Source organism: Dunckerocampus dactyliophorus, chromosome 8, assembly GCF_027744805.1.
Source record: "Dunckerocampus dactyliophorus isolate RoL2022-P2 chromosome 8, RoL_Ddac_1.1, whole genome shotgun sequence".
Taxonomy (NCBI): Eukaryota; Metazoa; Chordata; class Actinopteri; order Syngnathiformes; family Syngnathidae; genus Dunckerocampus; species Dunckerocampus dactyliophorus.
The window spans coordinates 11,675,001-11,699,283 of NC_072826.1; the positions used below are offsets into that span (position 1 = coordinate 11,675,001).

General features: G+C 39.5%; 2 protein-coding genes across 6 annotated transcripts in view; one reads left to right on the plus strand and one right to left on the minus strand.

Moving 5' to 3' along the window:
* Window positions 1–7,132, minus strand: part of slc11a2 (solute carrier family 11 member 2) — a 20,425-nt gene extending 13,293 nt beyond the window's left edge. Inside the window, exons 1-4 of one of the 2 annotated variants that reach the window (XM_054785008.1) lie at window positions 6,958–7,132; window positions 3,149–3,190; window positions 2,355–2,435; window positions 146–279 (exon numbers count right to left, since the gene is read on the minus strand). In XM_054785008.1, the coding sequence (XP_054640983.1) occupies window positions 146–279; window positions 2,355–2,388 (168 nt within the window). In that variant the 5' untranslated portion in view covers window positions 2,389–2,435; window positions 3,149–3,190; window positions 6,958–7,132. The remainder of the gene's footprint in view (window positions 1–145; window positions 280–2,354; window positions 2,436–3,148; window positions 3,191–6,957) is intronic. The other variant, XM_054785007.1, reaches the window with a different exon arrangement.
* Window positions 7,133–8,130: 998 nt separating this feature from the next.
* ankrd52b (ankyrin repeat domain 52b) lies at window positions 8,131–22,415 on the plus strand. 4 transcript variants are annotated; one of them, XM_054784910.1, is made up of 28 exons: window positions 8,131–8,247; window positions 8,829–8,912; window positions 8,993–9,071; window positions 9,156–9,226; window positions 9,321–9,521; window positions 9,728–9,815; window positions 10,694–10,836; window positions 11,365–11,577; window positions 11,656–11,734; window positions 11,854–11,968; window positions 13,175–13,257; window positions 13,351–13,468; window positions 13,551–13,619; window positions 13,694–13,834; window positions 13,942–13,992; window positions 14,350–14,461; window positions 14,537–14,608; window positions 14,694–14,895; window positions 14,991–15,078; window positions 16,905–17,022; window positions 17,121–17,340; window positions 17,624–17,711; window positions 17,800–17,883; window positions 18,027–18,172; window positions 18,415–18,497; window positions 18,673–18,755; window positions 18,886–18,977; window positions 19,390–22,415. In XM_054784910.1, exons 1-28 carry the CDS (start codon window positions 8,221–8,223, stop codon window positions 19,629–19,631), a joined length of 3,192 nt encoding a protein of 1,063 aa, XP_054640885.1. In that variant the 5' UTR covers window positions 8,131–8,220; the 3' UTR covers window positions 19,632–22,415. The 4 variants fall into 4 exon arrangements, 3 of the variants coding, with proteins under 3 accessions (XP_054640885.1, XP_054640886.1, XP_054640887.1); XR_008572248.1 differs by lacking the exon at window positions 18,415–18,497 and having other exon boundaries at window positions 19,390–19,446; XM_054784911.1 differs by lacking the exons at window positions 17,800–17,883; window positions 18,027–18,172; window positions 18,415–18,497; ... (1 more) ...; window positions 18,886–18,977; window positions 19,390–22,415 and having other exon boundaries at window positions 17,508–17,630.
* The last annotated feature ends 1,868 nt before the right edge of the window (window positions 22,416–24,283 follow it).

Consider the following 24,283-nt stretch of genomic DNA (forward strand, 5'->3'; position numbering starts at 1 on the left):
CTGAAAAACAAGACAAGAAGACGACTGACTTTTCCCTCCCCAATTACTTTGGCTCCAGAATACACATAATCAAAAAACATAACAAGAATCATTCTACAGAGAACCTGATAAGATCTCTGTTTTAAAAGTGGTGGCCAGTCAGTACCTGGTTGACATTTTCAGGAATGTGCACTTTCTCTTCAAAGTATGTGGACAAGGGCTCCTCTGAGCCCACTGGTGAAGAGGGAGGTGAGATAGAGCTGTACTGGTTTGTCTGAATGTCCCCATGAGAGGAGTCCTCTAAAAAAACAAGTAAAAAAAGTTAAGTTAGTGATAAAGAGAGTATGTAGTATTCTGAACCCCATAGCAAGAAATTGATCATATTTAATATCTCATTGGGTAACAACAAACCCATATGCTTTTTCAGATTGTTTTGATTACAGAAGAAAAGAGGAATGTATGATTGGCTACCTTTCTGAGAAGAGGTGAGTTAAACCAAACATTTTTCGCTCAACATTGTCAAATAATGCTGGAAAAAAGTCACATTCCTTCTTGTCTTGTTTCATATACCTGTACTTACTGAGTTCAGCCCTTTCCTGCTTTCGTTCCTTCATATCTGCCTCATTGCTAGTGCCAAAGTCCACTGTTCCCTGACCGACTGATGATGCCGCCATTATATGCCTCTTCCTTCCTTTATCTGTTTTTTTTTCTTTTAAATGTCACATCATTCTGACATCAGATTTCTAAAAATCACACTGGAAGTGAGAGAACTAACAAAGTAACATGTGTCAAATCCCTGCACAGATAAAGCAAACTACTATGTATTTTAGCTCCCAAATTGGACTGAACATTAAAAAATAGATTAGTGAAAGAAATGGGAAAAATATCTCAACTAATCAGTCAAAGGATGGATTGCACCCTCCGGGTTGGGAGCAAGGTCTTGCCCCAGGTGGAGGACTTCAAGTATCTCAGGGTCTTGTTCACAAGTGAGGGAAGGTTGGAGTGTGAGGTCGACAGGCGGCTCGGCCCACTAATCTGGTCGCTGTACCGGACCGTCGTCGTAGTGAAGAGAGAGTTGAGCCGGAAGGCAAAGCTCTCAATTTACCAGGCGATCTATGTTCCCACCCTCACACAAAAGAACGAGATTGCGCATACAAGTGGCTGAAATTAGTTTCCTTCGTAGGGTGGCTGGACTCACCCTAAGAGATAGGGTGAGGAGCTCAGTCACCCGGGAGGGGCTCAGAGTAGAGCTGCTGCTCCATCACATTTAGAGGAGCCAGTTGAGGTGGCTCGGGCATCTAGTCCTGATACCTCCCGGACGCCTCTCTGGTGAGGTGTTCCGGGCAGCCGGGAGAAGGCTCTGGGACAGACCTAGGACACGCTGGAGGGATTATGTCTCACAACTGGTCTGGAAAAGCCTTAAGGTCCTCCCGGTGGAACTGGAAGAGGTGGCCGGGGACCGGTAAATCTGGACTTGCCTACCAAGACTGATGCCCCTGCGACCCGGACCCAAATAAGCGGAAGAAAATGGAATGGAAAGGAATTTTGCCCGGTTTTCGTACATTGTCTCAGTTTTCCTACAACATTGCACTTAAACTGGTCCATTTGCCTTGGACTGAATCGTTAACCAAACTAAGCACCCTACACGTTGCTGACTAACTGTTCTTGTATTTTTTATTGAGTGTGACTGCTAAATAACTTGTCATGAGGAAAAAGAAAGTTGATGAAGAAGGTGAGAAACACTACTGAATTTGATCTTGCCAGGATCTATGTGAAGTCTGCTTCAACAATTAGTTCAATCCATTCTTTATAATCATTTATAATCGTTTATAATCATTTTGCATTGTTTTCTGCTGAACATAATTACGCTATATAAGATGTATTTTTGTTCATATTTTTAGGTGTCTGGAACAGATTCATTGGATTTACATTATGTCCTATAGGAAAAATTGCCTTGGTTTTCATCTGACCTTTTTGAACAAATTAATGAGCCGAGGTTCCACGGTATGTCTTTTTACACAGTGTACCGGTATGTACACTTCTGGTTTCAACTGTATGTGCAATATGGACACTTATTGTACATGTATTAATACTTAAGATAATTTCCCTTTTATTAGGCTGAATACTGTATGTCACCTTTTTGTAGGTGAGATGTAAAAAGTTGGCCTTTTTAATGTTGGGAAATGCATCCTATTTCCATAAGATGTACTTATTGTTTCACATGATTTATATAGTTACACATGACTATAAAAAAATATTGTTTCAAGCCTTTGTGGCAGCACACAGTATTATGCTTTACTGCTTTAATGTCTAATATGTGCGTGCGTGTGCGCGTGTAATGTGGTGCTCGTGTTTCTGTTGTTGTAATCGGTTACCTTGGAAGAGGTCTCCATCCTGCTGTTCCTTCATCAGAGCAGGCTGACAGATCGCTGGGAATTTGAGGGATGACTTTCAGCCTAACAAAAGGAACACACACAATCTGGGAAATAAGAAATAGGTACTGTAGTGTTGTTTGTGGAAAAACTGCAAGATGTATTTTTTTCAATATGTATGAGAATTTAGTAAGGTTGAGCACATTAATGTACAGTAAATACATACAGTACAATTATAATACATTTACTTAAAATAATATGCTGTAATCCCCTAAATACTTTGAATGGCAAAATATGGTGCATTAGTAAAATACAACATACTGTTTTTAGAATGTGTTGCAGTAGGAGATACAAATTTTGCATGTTGCTGCCAAAGCTAATATGGCTGGAAAATATGAAGTGCTTTCATCCCGTGTAGGAATGTCCCATAATATTCGCCAACCGTTAAAAATTACATATCGGTTCTTCTGCCTATAATGATGTCAGCGCATGAGTGATGGCGTTGTGTTCCACAGAGATGCAGGCTGGTAAAAATATGCAATTTGTAGGGGTGTCACAAGATTGAGATGACAAACGAGCTTCAGGTCTGCGAGAATGAGACGAGACAAGATTTTAACATTACTTTAAAGAAAAGCACAATTCAAAAATGTGTGACAATATAATAATTTCATTTCTACTACGTTACACGTTACGTTACACGTTACGTTACACGTTACACTCTTCTGCACTCTGTCTGTATGCTACTGGCCCCACCTCCACCCACCAAGACAAACTGTATGACTGACAAAAGGGCTCACCCTGTTCATGCCATTGTTCTCTGGAACAAACACGCGAAGGTGCTGAAACAAATGCACAGAGTGAACCCTCGTTACTGTTTGTTTGGGAGGCGAGAGACAAGGAAAACAGACACACATGCACATGGCAATATATTGAGGCCGGAAAAATTATGCAGTTAATTTTCATTTACGTATTTATTATTGCCTCGGGTCGAGTGCCCATGAGACATTTTTTTTTCTGAACAAGAAATCTTGTCACGTTTTAATCTTGCGAGATCTTGTGACACGAGATCTTGTGACATCCCTGGCAATCTGCAATGAAAGCATTGGTTATTTGAAGCGGGAGAAAGGCGGCTTCCTTCAATACTTCTAATCTAATATGTTTCGTTTATGCAGCAAAATAACAAGCAACTGTTGGTGACATGCTGAATGAGTGCAGTTTATTATATATTTCACTGCTTGTATTAGTGCAGCTTGCCATACGTTGTTTTCATTTCTATGTTTGTGCCACGCAGAAATTAGCAGCTTTCCAAATAGTAATTTTTACATTCTGTCCACATTCTTTAATTTGATTCTTATTTGTGAATTTATTAAGTCTAATCTGTCTTACGTGTTGCAAGTAGGACAACATGTTATTTTAGTTGACAACTGGTCGTGATTTATTTCATGACTATTTTGTTGAGGCAAAGTGTTTAAAATAAATATGGCATGTACAGCATATTTAAATTGTGTTGCATATTGCAGTATTTGTCTTATTTTACACAGTCTTTATTTGTAAAATGCATCCAGTGGCAACACAGTGGAAGCATGTGTACATTTCTTTTTGCCAGAGTGAAGTAATTTCCTGTAAAAAATTTAAAAAAGCACGACTCTGCAACAATGTCTTCTCCTTTATCTCAGTTGAATATAAAACTCGTGATTAGAAAAAAGGGGAACTGGTAAATGATGCCAATGTTTTCCTTCCCCTGGCACCCTTCCTATCATGCACTTTTGCTCGCCACTACTTATTCTTTGAACTCAGCAATCCAAGGATGAAATGTGTAACGTCATTCCAGGCAAAGTGCAGGACCTTGAAACACTGTTCTGTTCTCTGGCACAGAGCGAGCACATGACTATGAGATAATGGGGACACTTCTCCCTTCAGTCCTCCAGAAAATAGTCACTTCCTCTGCAATGTTATCTATGCATCTCTATATAAGCATAAAAGTTTACAATGACCATCTGTAGGCATGGTGTCTCACTGTCGGCTCATTATTTTTACGCGTGAAATTGAACACAAGGGGGCAATTCTCCACACTTTTCAATTTCTTGTATTGATTAACAGGTATTTTTCTACAGAGAGCACTCACGGTGTTCTGCACACGCTTGCAAAGGGTGCCAACAAAAGTCACTTTTTATTATTAATTACTTTGATCAGATTAAATCTGTGTGGGGTTGTGACAACGGGAGCCAAGATGGTGTCCTGCACACACCATGGCTGTAAAATTTGGAGCGTCAACCATAAAACTGGAAAAAGGATTTATTGCCATGTAAGAAAGCGGTAAACTTACAGTATCTCTGTCCTGGCTTTTTAGTACAATATGGCTACACTAAATATGATAGCGCCCATGTGATCACAACAACAGCGTGTGCTAACGTGTTAGGCATAGAATTGGAGTGATGTCGGCCATGTGTATTTTTTGTTTAAGTCCGAAAATGAGGTTGGCAGCGGAGTGCAACACTTGTCATGCACAAGTTTCCCGTGGTGGCACAGAATCGGGCAAGTTTAATACGACCAAAGTTATTGCGCATTTGAAGACGCATTACACGGGAAACTCCCGCGGGACAACAAGAAGTCATCAGCTGTAACAGAAAAGATGACCAGCCCCGGTCGGTGGTGAGTAAAGTCGTGTTTAAATGCTTAACTGAGCACCTGGAACCTTGATTTATTATGCCTAGCTGCCACTACATTGTGGATAAAACTATACCCCAGATGCATAAGGAAGTTAATTGGTCAGTTTTTCTCTTTTCTTTTGTTGCCTATTATTTCTCTCTATTTGAGTAATATCACTCGATCAAGATTTTTCTACCATGATTCCACACTACAAAATACGTAATAGAAGTATGTATGATACAAGCTGATATCGGATTGATATTGGTATCACCCATCTTCAAGGCTGCAATATCAGTATCGGATCGGAAGCGAAAAAAGTTGTATTGGGACACCCCTATTATTTAGTAGATTTAAAGTAGATTCACATACAAACTTTTGCACATGCTCGGATGGCAATTTTACCGAACTAAAAAAAACAGACGCCTCTCTATTGTGAACTAACTTTTATCTATATATATCTATATATGTTTGTAGTTATGTTATAGATTCCTCAAAAATCTAAAAAAAAGGGTAAAAAGCGAGACTCAAGTTTATGCATTTGTTTTAAATAAAAGTAATGTTAATACATATTTAATACTTTTCAAAATCATATTTAAGACATTTTATAAAAAATTTTGACATTTTAAAAGTCCTTAAATTCAAATGATTGGGTTTTAGACTTCATAAGACCCCGGGCATACCCTGTTTTAAAGAATTATAATTAAAAGTAACATTTCTTATCTGCACAACAGTGTTATTCTAGTAGGGCTAATAAGAGTGTCATGCACTGGATTCCAGTCTAGAACATATCTTATGTGTCAGCACTAATCTCTTCATCTTCTTATGTGAGCAGCATTAAACAATTGACTGGATTCTTGCAAACTATCAAAAGCCAAAAAGGTGTCCCTACCTAGCATGTCATGTTTGAGAAAAGCATACACTTACACTAAATGAAAGCAGGACCAAGCTTCTAAATATAAAAGAATAAATAAGCAACAAAAAAAAACCGCGAGATAGGCGACTTTATCTACCGTGGACAGCTTTTACAAATCACAAGTGCACATCTGCGGCAACTCCCAAACGAACAAGTGGCCTCTAATGTTACAACAATAGAGCCAAACACCTTTCTTTCGAATGTCGTCAAAGGAATCCAAGTGCAAACAGGAAAAAAGAAAACAAATTAAGGAAATTCAGGCTTGCTTGCTCTAGTTAACATAACAAAAGCGTAACCAAAAAACTAAAATACGGCATTATATATCATCCATTACATACTGTATCTGTTTAAGTGAAAATAATAAACAAAACCATTACCATCAACAACATTTTATTTCTAAAGCCTTGGCAATCCCCAAGTACCTAATAAGTTTTACTGCAAAACCAACCACAAACAATCTCACCACTCCCTTAATAAAGACATTTCCATCATGTTATTTAAATGACTACTAATTTGAAAGGGGAATAACAGGTCTACCAAGATTACAGCATTAACACAAATGACGCATGGTCACTTTAAGCCAACACCTGTATTTTCAAAAGAAGCGAGGCATATGACATTTCCACTACCAGTTTCAGCAGCACTTTGAAATCGTTTCAACAACGTAGCATGTAAATGTTTTAATCCACATCAGTCATTGAACGTGCATTCAATGTTTGACAGCTACAAGCCAACGGCGGCGGTGGCTTCTACTGTTAATAAAGGGGTTGATTGAGTTTTATCTAGGACTTCTGGCATTAAAGCAAGTCTGACCTCTAGTCCAGGAAAGTGGAAAAACAACGGGAAATGGGAAAAACAACATGCCCATATTGGTGAACGGTACTTACACTTGGCGAAAAAAATAATATAACCTTCAAAACTAAAACTAGACGGCTAGCCCAGACACTACTTTCTCACTGTAAAATACACAAGCTAACTTGTGCTATGTGTTAGCTTCCTGGACTGTATCACCAACTTGACCCTTACCAAGTACAACAACCTTACCTGGTTACACTGTATGGACGATCCAATAATAGTGTATTTCAACAATGAAGTCCGACATCCAAAAAAAACCATGAGGATAAATTTTATGTCCAAATGGAATGAGACGTTTATCTAAACTCAAGCACGCCCGTGCCTTTCAGGCGCATTCCATGTCAACTTTAAGTTAACGTCACCGCGCATGCTCATAACACTCGCAGTACTCTGATTGGTCAATGCGTGGGCACTTCCTGTATAAATTCGAAGAACATCGCTGGTGGTAACAATGGTCAATGCGTGGACACTTACTGTATAAATTCAAAGAACAGGACTGGTAGTATCAACGCTGGCAGACAGTGGTTATCACGTACTGTATACTCACTTTCAAGCTGTGTAAGCACGGGAAGGGCAGGCAGAGGGAGCACAAAAGACGACGGGAGCATATATCGGACCAGACTCGGACAGACAAAATTAAATAAAACACTTCACCTGTTGAAAAAAGTAGTACAACATGTAATTCTGCATTGTGTGAAATGCATCAGGCCAAGAGAAAAGTTGCTCGACGAAGTCAGGGACAAGTCTATGTTCGTAACATCAAACAGAAGATTCTAGTAAAGTTCTTAGAGTAGTTAGGGTTGGTTAATCGAATCGATTTTTTTTGTATATGTTGGTACAAATATATGATGTATTTGTGAATGTAGTACTAGTACCGTAATGTGAGAGGGAATTAGGATATCTGGTTCACAGTACGCTCAATAGGTGGCGGTAATACAACTTTTACGATGAGTGTCACACGCCATAAAAGAAGAAGAACGCCGTAACTGTCACAAACCGCCATGTTGGTACGGGCAAGAGGCTCACAGGTTCATGTATTGATATGAAATTATATATATATATATATATATATATATATATATATATATATATATATACATATATATATATATATATACGACATCCAAAGTATACGTCCTTTAATTTTTGATCATGTTACGCTGTTTTATTATATTATTGCACACTGGGCGTCAACTAATAAAGAGAATAACTGATTCTGAATCATATGTGTTAAAAAGGATGAACAGATAAATGACGATAAATGTCAGGCAACTGTCATAATTATGCTGGACCCTTAAAAGTCATTTTACGCTCACACTTCTGTTCATGTTGTTGCGACGTCTCGCGAGACTTGACCGACACCACAAATTGACTCGCTAACAAGCCACGGCTAACGAGTAACATGTACGCAACGACAGTGTGACTGAAAGAGCCACCAGGAGAATTGGGGCAATGGAGTGTAGAAACATCAAGGACCAAGTAAGTCTATAACATTGTACAAAATAAAAATTGGCTGTTCGCTAACTTTAAAGGAGAGAAGCTTTTTGGAGTACTACAAATAACTGACTGGCTGACTTGACGACATGTCGAGCAAAGTTTGCGAACGGCACACAGCTAAATTTTATTCAAATCATAATTAGTAAATGACTAATGGCGGCACAGCAGATTTAATAATACCTCTGTCTTTTCTGCAATGTGACTGTTTCTTTCGGTCTAAGCTTGGAAGCACAAAAAACACCCATACCCTTAGATCATTCATAAAATTCTGTTTTCAATCTGCACTTCCGTTATTTTCTGAGGACTACAGTCAAAAACAAAAGTGGCATGCCTAACAAACTTGAAAAAAGGTAAATACTATTTTACTTAAGAGTTCCATGTATTGTTCTTTGTTGTCAATGTTTGATTTATTTTCAGTTTTGGAGGGTTACTGTATAACAATTGGCTTACAAGGATGCTTGTGCACTTTTATTTTTATGGTATAAAATGATTAATAAACGTCTGCAACTACCACATAGTACTATGACTAGAGCTAATTGCCTCATGTCAAATTTGTCTTTCAGTGTCCGTTGGTCCAGGCTATTTTCGGCCGAAATGCTGAAGAAGTGACGTTTTTGTTGAGCCATGGAGAAGATGTCACTTCATTGGTAATAATATTATTCCATATAGTTTAATAAAGTTACATCATTTGTTAAGTAAGTGAATGTTCCCATCATGTTTCCCAAAGGACCATGAACAAAGCACACCTCTTCATGCTGCTGCTTATTTGGGTGACATTGACATTATGGAACTTCTTATCACTGCAGGTAAATGTTGAAATAACTCAATACCATGAATTAAAAAAAACCCAACAACAAACAAACATAAAAGCCATTTTTGCTTTCTAACAGGTGCCAATGTTAATGCTAAGGACCAGGGTTTGCTGACACCTTTACATCGCGCAGCTGCATCCAGGAATGAAGTATGCTCCTCTTTTATTGGGGAATATTATAAGGATCACAAGACTCTTAACTGTCATTTCACTTTCCTATTTCTTTGTTTTTCCTTTTACTTAGAAGGCTGTGGAGCTGCTCCTAAAGCACAGTGCAGAGATCAACACACGGGACAAATTCTGGCATACACCGTTACACATGGCGGCGGCAAACTGGGCTATAGGCTGTGCTGAATCGCTGATACCTGATGTGTGCAGCCTGGATGTTTATGACCGATCAGGAAGAACACCCTTGCATCACGCAGCACACTGTGGACACGGGGAGGTACACTAATCACTGATGTGTGCTTACTGATTGTTGATTCAGGTTAAACAGCTGTAATATTGTTTGTGTTGTTGGTGGACAATATTCTCTCTTTTAATGGTACCACTAAAAGGACCCTTTTTCTATACTTGCACATCTGCTTATTCAGGGCCAAGCTACAGCTACTATATAGAAAAGGTGCTCAGTAAGTGTTTTTCTTCCTGCAGATGGTGAAATTGCTTCTCAGCAAAGGTGCCAGCGTGAGCACCAAAGACAAAAAGGAAAGGCAGCCGATACACTGGGCTGCATATCTTGGTAAGGGGTGTTGAACAGAAATTCAGAACTCGTAAAGAACTTGTGCTATTACAGGGGTCTCAAACTCGCGGCCCACGGGCCATTTGCGGTCCACCAAATCGCATCTTTCAGCCCGCGACTGGACATCAAAGAATAGTATAACTGCAGCCCGCAACATCCGGGCAAGCTCAGTGTTACTTATACACTTACAGGGGCAAGTAAACACCAACACTGAACTAACAGTGGTGTTATCACATGGATGTATTGTGAATTGTATCGTGAAGTACCCTGAGATTCCCAGCCCTACGCCCAATACTTGATGCGGCCCAGCCTCACCCAGATTCCACCTCCACTGGCCCCCAGTGAAATTGAGTTTGAGACCCCTGTGCTATTATCTTTTGTATGACATAAGGGACGATGGGATACATTTATTGTCACATTTGCCTAACTTCTGCTTCCTAACCACCAAAAGTACAAACTTCAAAATAAAAACTCACTGGAAAATCTGCATACACAAGTGATCCATAAAATTCTGGAAACTTCCCTGTGACCCTTTAAACACAAAGGTTACTGTTTTCCAGGCAACTAAAAATAAATTGTGTGTGCGTGGTACAATCTGCGCCTGTAGGGGTTGTTTACTCCTAGCAATAACGTGATCACAAGTCAACAGCTCTCTTCATGCGTGTTAACACGAGTCTTAACAGAGATCTCTTATGATAACTGCTCTCTCACATCCTCACTCTACACAACAATAAACCTAATAGTAGGCAGGTATTGCCTAGGAATTACAATAAGACTAGCACATACAGTAATACTAGCATGTGAAATGGGGCGTGTTGTGATGTGTGTGTGTGTGTGCATACCAGATGTTTGTAGTAAACCTTGCCTCATTTTTCTAGGACATTTGGATGTTGTGAAGATGCTGGTGTCTCACAGTGCGGATGTAACATGCAAAGACAAACGTGGCTACACTCCTCTCCATGCTGCAGCCATCAGTGGACATTTAGATGTGGTCAAATATCTGTTGAAACTGGGAGTGGAGGTAATGTGTAATTTTTTCCATATTTGTATTCGAAAACCTTTTTTTCAAATTTGGAAACTACAGTATTTTTCCACATAATCCAGTCTACCAGTGAAAGTGATGCCATCTTTAAATCATACATGCAATTTTCAAATAACATTCTTGTTTTACAGGTGTAAAAAGAAGTGAATACAATAAGCAGATGTGTCATAGGCATCTAAACACTTGCTTGTTATGAAAGTATAAAAAGAAGGTAACCACTGTAAAACTTTCAAACTCTTCCACTTGCCTTAACTTTGATTAAAAAGTAATGGTGCCGATGATGACGCTGGAGTTTTACGGCTTTAAATGCGAGTCTGCTTACTTCACATTGTTTCCGGTGTATTTTCTTCTTTTCCATTCTTCTTCTCTTTACGCTCCTTGTTGAGGCTTGGTGTTTTTGGAATATGACACCACAGAAAAAGCAAATGTGCCCTATGATGCTTCCTGAACGGAGCTCGTGTTAGGTCATGTGACATTGATTTGTTTTTGCCCTCTTCTCCCTCCCAGACTGATGAAGCCAACACGTATGGCAACACAGCTCTCCACATGGCCTGCCACACAGGCCAAGACAGTGTGGCCACTGAGCTGGTCAACTGCGGTGCCAACATCAACCAGCCCAACCACCAAAATAGCACTCCGCTGCATATGGCTGCTGCCTCCTCCACCGGCGTGCTGTGTGTCGAGCTGCTCATTAACAATGGTGCTGATGTCAACATGCAGGTAAACACAAAATATAGAACAAATTGAAAAATCAGGTCCTGTCATGGCTTCTGACTCTTTAAATAACTTTCTCTACAGAATAAAAATGGGAAGATCCCTTTGCATATGGCTGCTATGCATGGCCGCTTCACAGGCTCCCAGATTCTTATACAAAATGGTAACGTAAATGTTGCAGTTGTTTACATACATGTACTTTAACTTCAGCATGCGTTGTCACTCAGAATATGATGGCATGCCACTAAATTCTACAACGCTCTCCCTTCTACCTTTTCCCAGGAAGTGAAATCGACTGTGTTGACATATGTGGGAACACTCCTCTTCATGTTGCCGCCCGATATGGTCAGGAGTTGTTGATCAGCACTCTGCTTACTAATGGTGCTGACAAAGCCAGGTACTGTAAGTCATATTATACAGTATTTATTATGGACAGACACCCTTGTGACAAACTACTGTAAATACAGTGGAACCTTGTTATTTGTATGCCGCGGTTGTGTAGGGTTTGGTTTTTGGCATAGTCGTGCCAAACAGTGCGTGTAACAAACAAGTCCATGGAATCCAGTGACCAAACAAAGCATCCACATGTTGGTGACTCAGTCTCTGTGAAGAATGGATAGTCATCTTTCAGGGTTGGGACACTATAAACAGATTCCAGCCAGGGAATCCTTTTAATAATTTGCGTGGATGGTTTTGTTCATAGAATCTTTCTTCTTCCTATATGAGACATTCAAGAGCACTGCATATTTCTGAGGAATCCGCTTTAAAAAAATATTTTTATGAAATACGGCTGCACAACAAGTTGCAAGTGCCAGAATTTTGATAAAGAAGGTGAGAAACACTATTGTATTGAAGAAAAAGAATTATGATATAGTTTGATGCACAAATCAATTTCCTACAAGAACAGTAGCGTCTGTTACAATAGGATTTTAATGTAAAGGTTCCTTAGTTAACAAAGGTTGCAGGAGGAATGGCTTAACGGAGACACAGAACAGAAATTGATCCGGGCCGTGTGTGTGTGTAATGACTGTAACTGCTGCTGAAGTTTACAATAAAGTTCAAGAGAGCAAGTATATGTAATCGACTACAGTGAAACAGCATCTGCATGGCTCTTTCTTCCATGTGGTTCATCCGTCTGGCCCTCACCCCCTCCCTCCACTCATCTGTTTTTGCTAGTCTTCAATAAAGGTAGACGTCATGTAAAATATTCATTTATCCATTTAGTTGGGCATTTATATGTACGGCAGTTCGTTTGTTTTCTGCATGTACAGCTATAATTATTCTCTAAAATGTGTTTCTTGTTAATATTTCTGGGTGAACAGATTAATGACAAAAAAACAAGATTCCACTTTAAATTAATTGGGATAGAGACCTTTGTTCGCTCCAGATCTCAATTCTACGACTATATAACTTACAGCTTGTAGCCTCTTTTCTCTTCCAACATGACTGTGCCCTAAGCATGGTCCCTAAAGACATGGTTTGATGAATTTGGTGTGAAAGAAGACCATATTTTCTTCCATTTTGCACTGCCCGTATTCCAATTATTTTGTCTTAATAGTGTATTTCTCGAAGGACTTTTGGTTGTCTTTTCTGTACTTTGCAGACAGGGGATTCACGGGATGCTTCCGCTACACTTGGCTGCACTGTACGGCTTTCCAGACTGCTGTCGCAAATTGCTCTCGAATGGTGAGAAACTCTTCCATGTACATCACCTTAGGGACACTTTCTATACATTTGATGACAGTGCTCTTTAAAATGTCTTACATGCGTGTCATATAGGCCAGTATTACAACATCATGCAGTCTCCGACAAGCTCCCAGATGCTGTCTTTTGGGTTTGATATAAACACACAGGATGACTTTGGTAGGACCTGTCTACACGCTGTTGCCTCTGGAGGGTAAGCACACACACACAAACACACTGCATTGTATTGTCATAGTTGAAGTTCCAAATTAACATATTTCTTGTTCTTTTGGCAGAAATGTTGACTGTCTCAACCTGCTGATAAGTAGTGGCGCTGAACTGGATATAAAGGATCATTTGGGAAGGTAAGCAAAAATGAACTTGAACGGTGCATAGTTGTTGATTGGTTCTCATATCTGCATGCTGTTGTGGCTTCTAGGTCTCCTTTGCACTACGCTGCAGCCAGCGGAAACAGCCAGTGCACAATCACACTGGTGAGAGGCGGCTCCAAGGTCAACGAGTTAGACCTAATGGGCTGCAGTCCTCTCCACTATGCTGCAGCTTCACACACTTTTGTTGGGTAAGACATTTGAAAGCCCTACAATGACAATGACCGTCACACAAATTCAGGATTGTTATAAGTTTGATATTCAAGTTTAAAAGTGTCCATCTTTTCGTTATACACAGAGGGGAGCCGAGCGCTGATTGCAATGTGGAAAAGGAACAAGAAGCCTCTCTGTACGCCACACATTTATCATGAGAACAGCCCAGCCGCAACATTTTGGTAGACCTGCACAAGATGTATCAAAGTTCTGCTTTTATTGGGTTACCTTATGTAGCTACAATAGTGGTATGATAAATAGCAGTTCTATACCACTGTTATCAAGTAAATAATTTAATTTTGACTCAGACAGTGTCCATTAGTTATGTATGTAAAGTGTTTGTATTGAATAGTGATTGTGTGGGTTGACTTAATGTTGTGGCTGGTGACCGCACGATATAGCATAACTCAGTTAGTTGTAGATTTATTGTAGGGCTCGTCATGTGAGGGAAAAAAAAAAGCAGGTGAGGCTCCTGATGTTCCTTTGTGTACAGGTGTTTGGACTATTTGCTGGACAGTGGTGGAAACCCGACTGTAAAGAATACTAAAGGTTATAGTGCCGTCCACTATGCAGCAGCTTACGGTAACAAGCAGCATCTGGAACTGGTCAGTAGCACCTTTTTTCATTGCAGGATTTGATTTGTATTCTGCCTATTTAATCAAATTTCCTTAATTTTTAAGCTCCTGGAGATTTCTTTCAACTGTTTAGAAGAGGCTGAAAGTAATGTTCCACTTAGTCCTTTGCACTTAGCTGTGAGTAGTTCAAAGCCACCATGTGTTTATTACCCTCCTGCGTATGGGATGATTGACTCTTACAAAGCATGTGCTGCATTGACAGGCATATTACGGTCATTGCGAGGCTCTGCGCCTGCTGTGTGAGACATTAGTGAGTTTGGACGTACGAGACACTGAAGGTCAAACTGCCCTCCACCTCGCTGCTCAGAGAGGCTTTTCCTCATGTGTGGAGGTACTGCTTGATCATCAAGTTTCCTGCATACTGAAGGAGCACAAACAAAAGAGAACAGCTCTCCATGCTGCAGGTGTGTGGATAAAGGACTCATGGCTTGGGCGAACTGCTGTTCTTTTACCTTGTACTGCCATTTTGATTCATTCTTGACCTGTTCATCCTGTGCAGCTTCTGAGGGCCACATGGATTGTCTGCTTTTGCTGGTCAATAGAGAACAGAGTGCTGACATAATCGACAGCCCAGACACACTGGGACAGTAAGCACATACTTTTTGTGTAATTTTCTTATTTATGATTCATACAAGACTTCAGATTTCAGGCAATATAAAAGATGGTATTGCATTTTGTCCATAGTTACTGTAGCTCGTACTTAATCACAGTTGATTGCAGATAGATACTGTGTGTGTATGTATGTATATGTGTATATGTATATATATATGTGTGTGTGTGTGTGTGTGTGTGTGTGTGTGTGTATGTGTGTATATATATATATATATATATATATATATATATATATATATATATATATATATATATATATATATATGTATATGTATATGTATATGTATGTATATATATATATATATATATATATATATATATATATATATGTATGTATATATATGTGTATATATATATATATATATATATATATATATGTATGTATATATATGTGTATATATATATATATATATATATATATATATATGTATATGTATATATATGTATATGTGTATATATATGTATGTATATGTATATATATATATATATATTTTTTTTTTTTTTATCTATAAGCGTACCTCTCAACATTTTTAAGTCTCTTAACACCATGAGACTGGACAATGTTTGCTTTATGCAAATGTTTACTGAACATTATTTTAATTTTAAACAGCTCAACAAAATGGACCTCAATGTATCAAAAACAGACACAATGTGTGCAACATGTAGACATTGGTAAGGTAAACCGTCGATCACTTTAATATCACTCTTTTCAAGCAAATAATCTCACAAATTTGTGACTAACATCACAAAAACACCCCAAATCCAACAACTGCTGAGTGAGTTTCAAGGACTGAAGAAGCATTACAAACATGGAAGGGAGGACGAGAAGCAACCTCTTGCCGTGTTAAGTCATCCTGCGGAAGAGGCTCATGACCACGCAGAGCAGAGGGCCACAAGAGGAGGCGTATAGCTACAGCCATAACCGCCAGCAAACGCCACCACCCAAGGAAGAGGATCACCTTTTGTTAAGGCTGGAGCGTAAAACATCCCACAGCCAAGCTCCACAACTGGTGCCCTCGCCTCAGCGACAGACTAGCAGCTGAGAGCAGACCTTGGCAAGCAGCTGCAGTTTCCCGAGCACATTACTTCAACAACCCTCCGTCCAGACATGGTTGTCTTCTCCATTTCCACCAATCAGGTTCTCATGGTTGAGCTTACCGTGCCCTGGGAGGAGCGCATTAACGAGGCACAAGAGCGTAAGCGTGCTAAGTACCAGGAGCTGGCAGAGACGTGCAGGGGGCAAGGCTGGATCACCCGTGGTGAGCCTATTGAGGTGGGATGTCGGGGTTTTGCAGGCAGGTCACTCTGCATTGTCCTGACCAAGCTGGGGATAGCGGGCAGTAACGAATGCACCGAGGTGCAGAGAGCCACCAGGGGACTCTGTCTGAAGAGGGAGGCCCCGTGGTCAACAGCTGCTGGGATGCAAGCTAACCCCCAAATATTACATATATGAAGTACGGTTATTGACCATCTGTTATTTATTTTATAAATGTAAAACATAATTTTTAAGAAGTATTGTGTAATACAGTCCTGGTTTAATAAGACTCACCCAAGGAATATAAGGGAGCTGCTACATTTCTTGTAATGTTGAGTCGTTCTCTACAGATTGACAGTCTTGCCTACGCGTTTGACTACACAATTCACAACTACAACACACTGCATATAAACGCGCTAATTTTGATCCATCGCTCAAATGTGTCAGTTAGGCTGAGCTACTCAAATGAGATGACAAGATCTCGTCTTGCGGTCTTACTTTTCCAGAAGCCAATTATGCTCATTGTTTTGTATGTTTGTTTTGCAGGACAGCTCTCATGCTGGCAGCTTTGGGTTGTCACACTGATTGTGTGCACATCCTGTTGGAAAAAGGAGCAAAACCGGATGCTGGGGACAAAAAGGGCTTCACTGCATTACATCGAGCTGTATGTGTGAAGTATTAGTACAAGTGATTGTGTTTGTCCCCTGTGTCATTAGCAATATTTAAATGTCTCAAATCATATTGTCTATCCTCACCCTGCAGGCTATGTTGGGCAGTGATGACTGTACATCAGCTTTGTTGGAGCATGGTGCCTCTGCTCTGTGTAGGGACTCTCAGGGAAGGACGCCGCTGCATTTTGCTGCATCCCGTGGCCACACACAGCTACTGCACACTCTGCTACAAGCTGCAGTGAAAGCAGATCCTCTGGACTTCATGTTGGATTACAGAGGCTACACGCCCACCCACTGGGCTGGCTACCATGGTGAGGACATCAGGATTTTCCATGTAAATGGGTACAAATAAAATTTGTGGTTGATTGCTAAATAGAAAATGTAATTGCTAAATAGAAAATGTAATTGACTGAACATCCTTACAGAAAGGAAGAAAAAAACATTTCTATCTATTAGCCATACTGTTTCTCCTGTGCAGGATCATGGGGAAGAAAAAAACAGAACAAAAAGGAAAAAATCCAAATCAAGCCAATTAAATTCTACAGAAAATAGAACATGTTGCAGTTGTAATTTCTCCATTTGTGTCTTGTCCAGGTCATGAAGGATGTTTACGCATTTTACTGGAAAACAAACTTTTGAGCAACCAGGAAGGAAATTCATTCAACCCACTGCACTGTGCACTGTGAGCACCAGTGGAGTTTTGTTTTTTAAATCTACGAGTGATACAAGGAATGTGCAGTAATTCTTAACAATATTTGTTGCTTCTGCAGAATTAAAGGACACGATGATGTTGCTGGACTTCTAGTAAAGACAGTTGGCCCTCAAATAGTTAAAATTAGTGATGTCAAAGGAAGGTGAGTTCCACTCTTATTTTCTTTAGCTTCACAGGCAATAATGTGTTTAATAGTATTTATAGTAATAAACATAATTGTTATCCTCCTGTTTGTACATAAAGTGTATAGTCTTTTTTTTTTTTTTTTTTTTTGTATGACTGCAGGACCCCGCTGCATGCAGCTGCCTACTCGGGAAATGTTGCAGGGCTTCAACTGGTACTGGCCCAGGGAGCAGAGGTTAACGCTGTGGACCAGAGTGGCTGCTCTGCTCTGATGATTGCTGCTGACTGTGGACATACCATGGCTGTCGGTACGTGATCCGTCAGCTGTGGTAAAGTCATTGTTAGGCAGAAAACCACACAGTAGGAGTATGTCAACATTTTAGTGTTCCTCACCATTTTGCTTCCAGGTCTGAGAGGTTCAGACATCATGACTATAATTGTACCTGAATTTGTGCGTGCTTAAGTCCTCGCCATAATTATTCTGAAATAATATTCATGCCACGAGACACCACGTGAAGATGGAAAGTATGTTTTTGTTTATACATTTCAGAATTTTTGCTGCACAAGGTGAAGCCAGACCTGACCCTCGCGGATGTCAATAATAACACTGCCCTTCACTTAGCCTGCACTAAGGTCACACACAAAACACACATGCATGTATTATTTGGCACTCACAAAAACTTTTGCATGTGTGGATCAACAATTTACATGTGCAGTTTTGTATTGTCTTGGAATAAAGCTTCAAGTCATTTTAAATTTGAACAATATGGCTCACGTATGTGACTCCTCAATCTGGTTTATTCGGCAGGGACAAGAGATGTGCGCCCTGTTGCTTCTTGGAGAAATCAATGATCCTTCCCTCATAAATGCAGCAAATAATGCACTTCAAATGTGAGCTGGCTGATTTTTTTTTATTATTATTATTTTTAATTTTAATTTTAATTTTTATTTTTTTGCATAATGTTCATCGCCGATGATGCATTTTGGAGTTACAGTCTATAAATCTGCCATCCTTGTCCAGGCCCCTTCACATCGCAGCGAGGAAAGGTCTGACAACTGTTGTGCAGGTTTTACTTAGCATAGGTGCAGCAGTCATGGCTGTGGATGGTGAAGGTAAGGAATGCTAGCAGATACGTTGGGACAGTTAATGTCTTTGTACCATCAGTGAAGTGTAGATTGATAGACCTACAGTAGATGGATAGACATAGTTCCGTCATTCACACAGCCTAGTGGGTATGACTGGAATATGCAAATTATTATACTTGCTGCTGGGCACAAGAAAATCAAAAACTAATTTCAGCAATTGAATGTTCATGTATGTTGCAGCACCTGCTAGAGAGAGAGAGAGAACTAAAACTTGATTTGTAATGTATTCTTATAAATGAAGTAAGAAATTGGATGTCTGTAATTTAGTAAATTGCTGCTATTAGAGATATTGGAAGTAGGTTTTTCCATACAACAAAAACACCATTGCGTCAATTCCAGCTGTGCCATTTATTTTGTAATGTCTCATTATCCTTTACAGGCCACACTCCAGCGCTGGCCTGTGCCCCCAACAAGAAAGTGGCAGACTGCTTAGCCTTGATCCTTTCCACCATGAAGCCTTTTCCTCTGCGGGAGTCCAACAACACCATGGCATCCTGCTTCAACCCAACTCTGAAGAACTGTGGCATCGCTGCTACCTGCGGGTCCAATGGAAGCCTCTGCCACGTCTACGTCAAGGGCCGGTCAGGCACCATCGGCCTGCACGGGTGTATTACTGAGTGAAAGGGTATACCATTTCTTATTCATTCACATCATCCAGCCTATGCTTCGTCAACCTTATTAACCGCTTTTATAAAGTCTTAGGCATTACTAATATTAGACCTCTCAGTACCTTTTGCTTTAGTTGAATGAAGTTACCAGTGAATAGAAGTATAAAGACACCACACAGACCCGTCCCCTTGAACCATGTTGGCAAATATGTTTTGTAGCTCTTCATGTAACCTGCAACCACTTTAGTCTATCCTCAGCTGCTATAAGCCAAAACGCTTGAAACATTGTTATGTGGTATGTGTGCATGTGTGTGTCTGCAGGAGCATATAGTGTTTCTTAATCTACTTTTTAATGTTTAATCCATTATGCAATTAAGATTCCCTTTCGAGGGTGTAACAGACACTAAACTGCTGAAAATATGCTTATTGGTGTCATATCAGGATCCTCATGGCTGTATTTCAGCATTTTTTTTTTCTAAATGAAGAAATGACCTCACGTGTGTGTATGCTGTGGTGCAACCAAAAGCACATTGTGAGCATGGCATAAGAAAAGATGACTTTGTCTAGCTATAGTATTACAGTCAAGAAGCCAGAGAATAGAACAAAGGAAGTCACATCGAAAAACCTATTTATGTTTAAATGTCAGAGTGAACTGTTTTTATGCACAAGGGCCTGGGATGCCTATTTCAATTTATGCAACATTTTCAAATCAAGTTGCCATATTTACTTTGTAATATAAAACCGCTTTTCCAAAGCCGCTTTTCCAAAGCCACAAATAATATTAAATATGATGTGAAACTAGGAAATGACTGCTATACAGTGGTGTGAAAAAGTTCCCTTCCTGATTTCTTATGTTTTTGCATGTTTGTCACACTTAAATGTTTCAGATCATCAAACAAATTTAATTACTAGTCAATGGCAACACAACTGAACACAAAATGCAGTTTTTAAATTAAAATGTTTATTCCAAAGGGAGAAAAAAATCCAAACCTACATGGCCCTGTGTGGAAAAAGTGTTGGCCCCCCTGTTAAAATATAACTGAGATTAATGGAGATTTATCCGTATGTAAAAGGTTGTAAAGTCATTTCTAAAGCTTTGGGACTCCAGCGAACCACAGTGAGAGCCATTATGCACAACTGGCATTAACATGGAACAGTGGTGAACTTTCCCAGTAGTAGCTGGCCAACCAAAATGACCCCAAGAGCGCAGCGACGACTCATCCAAGAAGTCACAAAAGACCCCACAACAACCTCCAGAGAACTGCAGGCCTCACTTGCCTCAGTTAAGGTCAGAGTTTATGACTCCACCATAAGAAAGACACTGGGCAAAAACAGCCTGCAAGGCAAAAACCACTGCTGAACAAAAAGAACTTCAAGGCTCGTCTCAATTTTGCCTGAAAACTTGATGATCTCCAAGACCTTTGGGAAAATACTCCGCGGCCTGATGGGACAAAAGTTGAACTTTTTGGAAGGTGTGTGTCCCATTACATGTGGTGTAAAAGTACCGCTTCATTTCAGAAAAAGAACATCATACCAACTGTAAAATGTGGTGATGGTAGTGTGATGGTCTGGGGCTGTTTTGTTGCTTCAGGTCCTGGAAGGCCTTGCTGTGATAAACAGAACCATGAATTCTGCTGAAGGCTAATGTCCAGCCATTTGTTCGTGACCTCAAGTCCACCTCTGAATGGTTGAAGAACAAATGAAGACTTTGGAGTGGCCTAGTCAAACTCCTGACCTGAATCCTATTGATATGCTGTGGTATGACTTTAAAAAGTCGGTTCATCCTCGAAAACAATGTGGCTGAATTACAACAATCTGTAAAGAAGAGTCGGCCAAAATTCCTCCACAGCGCTGTAAAAGACTCATTGCAAGTTATTACAAACGCTTGATTGCAGGTGTTGCTGCTAAGGGTGGCCCAAACAGTTATTAGGTTTAGGGGGCAATCACTTTTTCACACAGGGCCATGTAGGTTTGGATTCTTTTCTCCCTTAATAATAAAAGGTTTCATTTAAAAACTGCTTTTTGTGTTCAGTTGTGTTGTCATTGACTAGTATTTAAATTTGTTTGCTCTGAAACATTTACCGTAAGTGTGAAAAACAAAAAAAAAAAAAACGAAATCCGGAAGGGGGCAAACACTTTTTCACACCACTGTATCAGTTTGGTGATGATTATGGTCTGTTACGGCTCCAAGTATGCATTTTTTTTAAAAACATACTGTATTTGTGGTGAATTTAAGAAAAGTTCATTTAAAAAGCTATATTTCCCTTCTTTCAAAGTGACTGTAAACTATGACTTTACTGACATTCATTTAAAAAAAATAATATATCTAAATCTTTATCTTCCAGATAAATGAGCACAGTGTACCTAAACAAGCATTTTATATGAACTGAGTTGTGTATTAAATGTTTTCTTTTATGGTTTGAAATTTGTAAGCCAACCCATCCCGTGACCTTGGCATTTTTCAACAATATCTTCAAATGGCTTTAACGTATTTGCACTCTTGTCAGGGTTGTGTACATTTTACAGCATCCTGCAACTATTCAATTGTAAAAAAAAATACCTTTTTAAATTTGGCTTATATATTATTGAAATCTTCCCATTTTGAGCAACTTTCAACTTGTTTTATTTGCGCAAAAAACTGAATACAGGTATGTAAAAAATGATATATAAATATATATCATGAAGTGTGATAGCTGTAATGTGAACAAATGTGTCTTCCATACAGCCTATTGACATTTCAGGGTGTACCAACTTGAATACTGTGGGGAATTAACTTGACAAAAAATAAAAACACTACTTTGTGATGTGTCTTTGTTGTATTTGTTTTGCATTTTACTTAAATAAATTCCTTGATGTCATACTCAGAAGTATTGATTTAATATATTGTTCATTATTAAGGTTTATTGTGGTTTAGACTTTTGAAATACAAGATTTTTTTTTAAGTCATAATACTAAGAAAAACAATCAAAACAAGATAAAGTGACAATTTTTGGACAATAAGGTTGGGGATAAAGTCATAATATTCCGAGATTAAAATTTATGAGGACTATTTAAGAAGAAAGTTGAAATATTTGGAAAATTTTAATGAGCCCTACGCAATTCGAGGTTCACGCGACTCGGCAGAGACGCAGGACGGCAATATTCCAAGTTTGAAAGAAATCGGGCTGTCTCGAGCAGAATTTTCACGTGCATACTGTTTATCCAGCAGGGGGTACCATTTCAGTTGATGTGTACACAGGGCCACGGACCGGAAGCTGACCAAACCTACTGTCACAACGCAATCCATACTGGAAACGCAATCTGTTCTACGAATGTGCAGAACGCGTCTACTTGTATATCTGGTCGGCCTATTTTATGGCAGTCACGTGTTTGGCCAGCCGAGTTGTACTACGCATGTGGATCTATTTTATGGCAGCTGCATAGTCCCAATGAACAATTCCACATCAGCATCAAAGATGGGAATTTCCAGGGTTTAAATTCTTCCTGCCGACCCGGAGATGGCACTGGCATGGACCATGGACTCGGACTTGGAGGTGCTGATTCTCTGGCGTTTCCTCCAATGTGTCCTCTGACTTGGTGTCTTTCTTTAAATGGATGTGGAGACTAGTTGGATACTTACAAGTTACACAATTTGCAAGACAGACGCCTGACAGTCTTTACTCATGTGTCCAACAGAGGGACACACGCAAAACAAGCACCTTTCTCTCTTAAGAATTCATTTTTTTCAGAATTGCAGAGTTTCCAAACCTTAAAAGACAAGTTTGGCTTACAAAACAGTGACCTGTTTGGGTATCTACAATTTAGGGATTACGACAAGGAAGTGAAAATGCACAGTGGATAAATTCTTAATCCAGAGATAGAGGTGATGATGAGTGCATACAAACCAAACAGCAAATCTAATAGTTATCTCTAGGTTGTATGGGAGCCTCTTAGAAAATATGATTGATTGCGCCTCAGAGACATTTTCCTTTGAAGTCATTAGTGGCTCAACTTCCTTTGTTAGTTGATGGAGGTTCTTTATTTTCCTTTCCTTTTGCTGTGATATTTTTGCTTCCAATGCTTTAACAGTGAATTTGCAGTTCCACTTCACTTTGACAGCTGCAGCCACGTCACTCATCTTGATTGCTTCAAATGCCGAAGGCTTTATATTCGAATTCTATCAGGATTCATCTGTATACTTTTGGTGAGAAGGCCAATTAGTGGTAATTCCACACAGTTTAACAATTCTGAAACGATCCTACCGTGATTCTTCAGCATTGCTTTGCCCAGGCTGTCTCTTGCTTGTCTGCATCCAAATCGGCTGGCACGGACAAAATAGGAGGGAGGGGAGCAAGGGTGGAGACTGATAAAAATTTGGCTCTGGAATTTTTGATCCGGACCGGCCCACTATAATCAGCATGCATATACTGTGCCAACTGATGTCCCACTGATGTACATATACACACAAGCCCTTAATAACACCACTATATAATAAATAATACAGCTTGTTTTTCTCTTATCTACCTGTCTTTGTCTATTTACATCAGGGCTGTCCAGCTGTCCTTTAATATTTATAATAAAAAACAATTTATAATAAAAAAACATACATATACATACATATACATTTGAATATATCTTTTAAAAATTTCATTAGTATCAACATTTTAGCTTTTTCTAGTTACATTA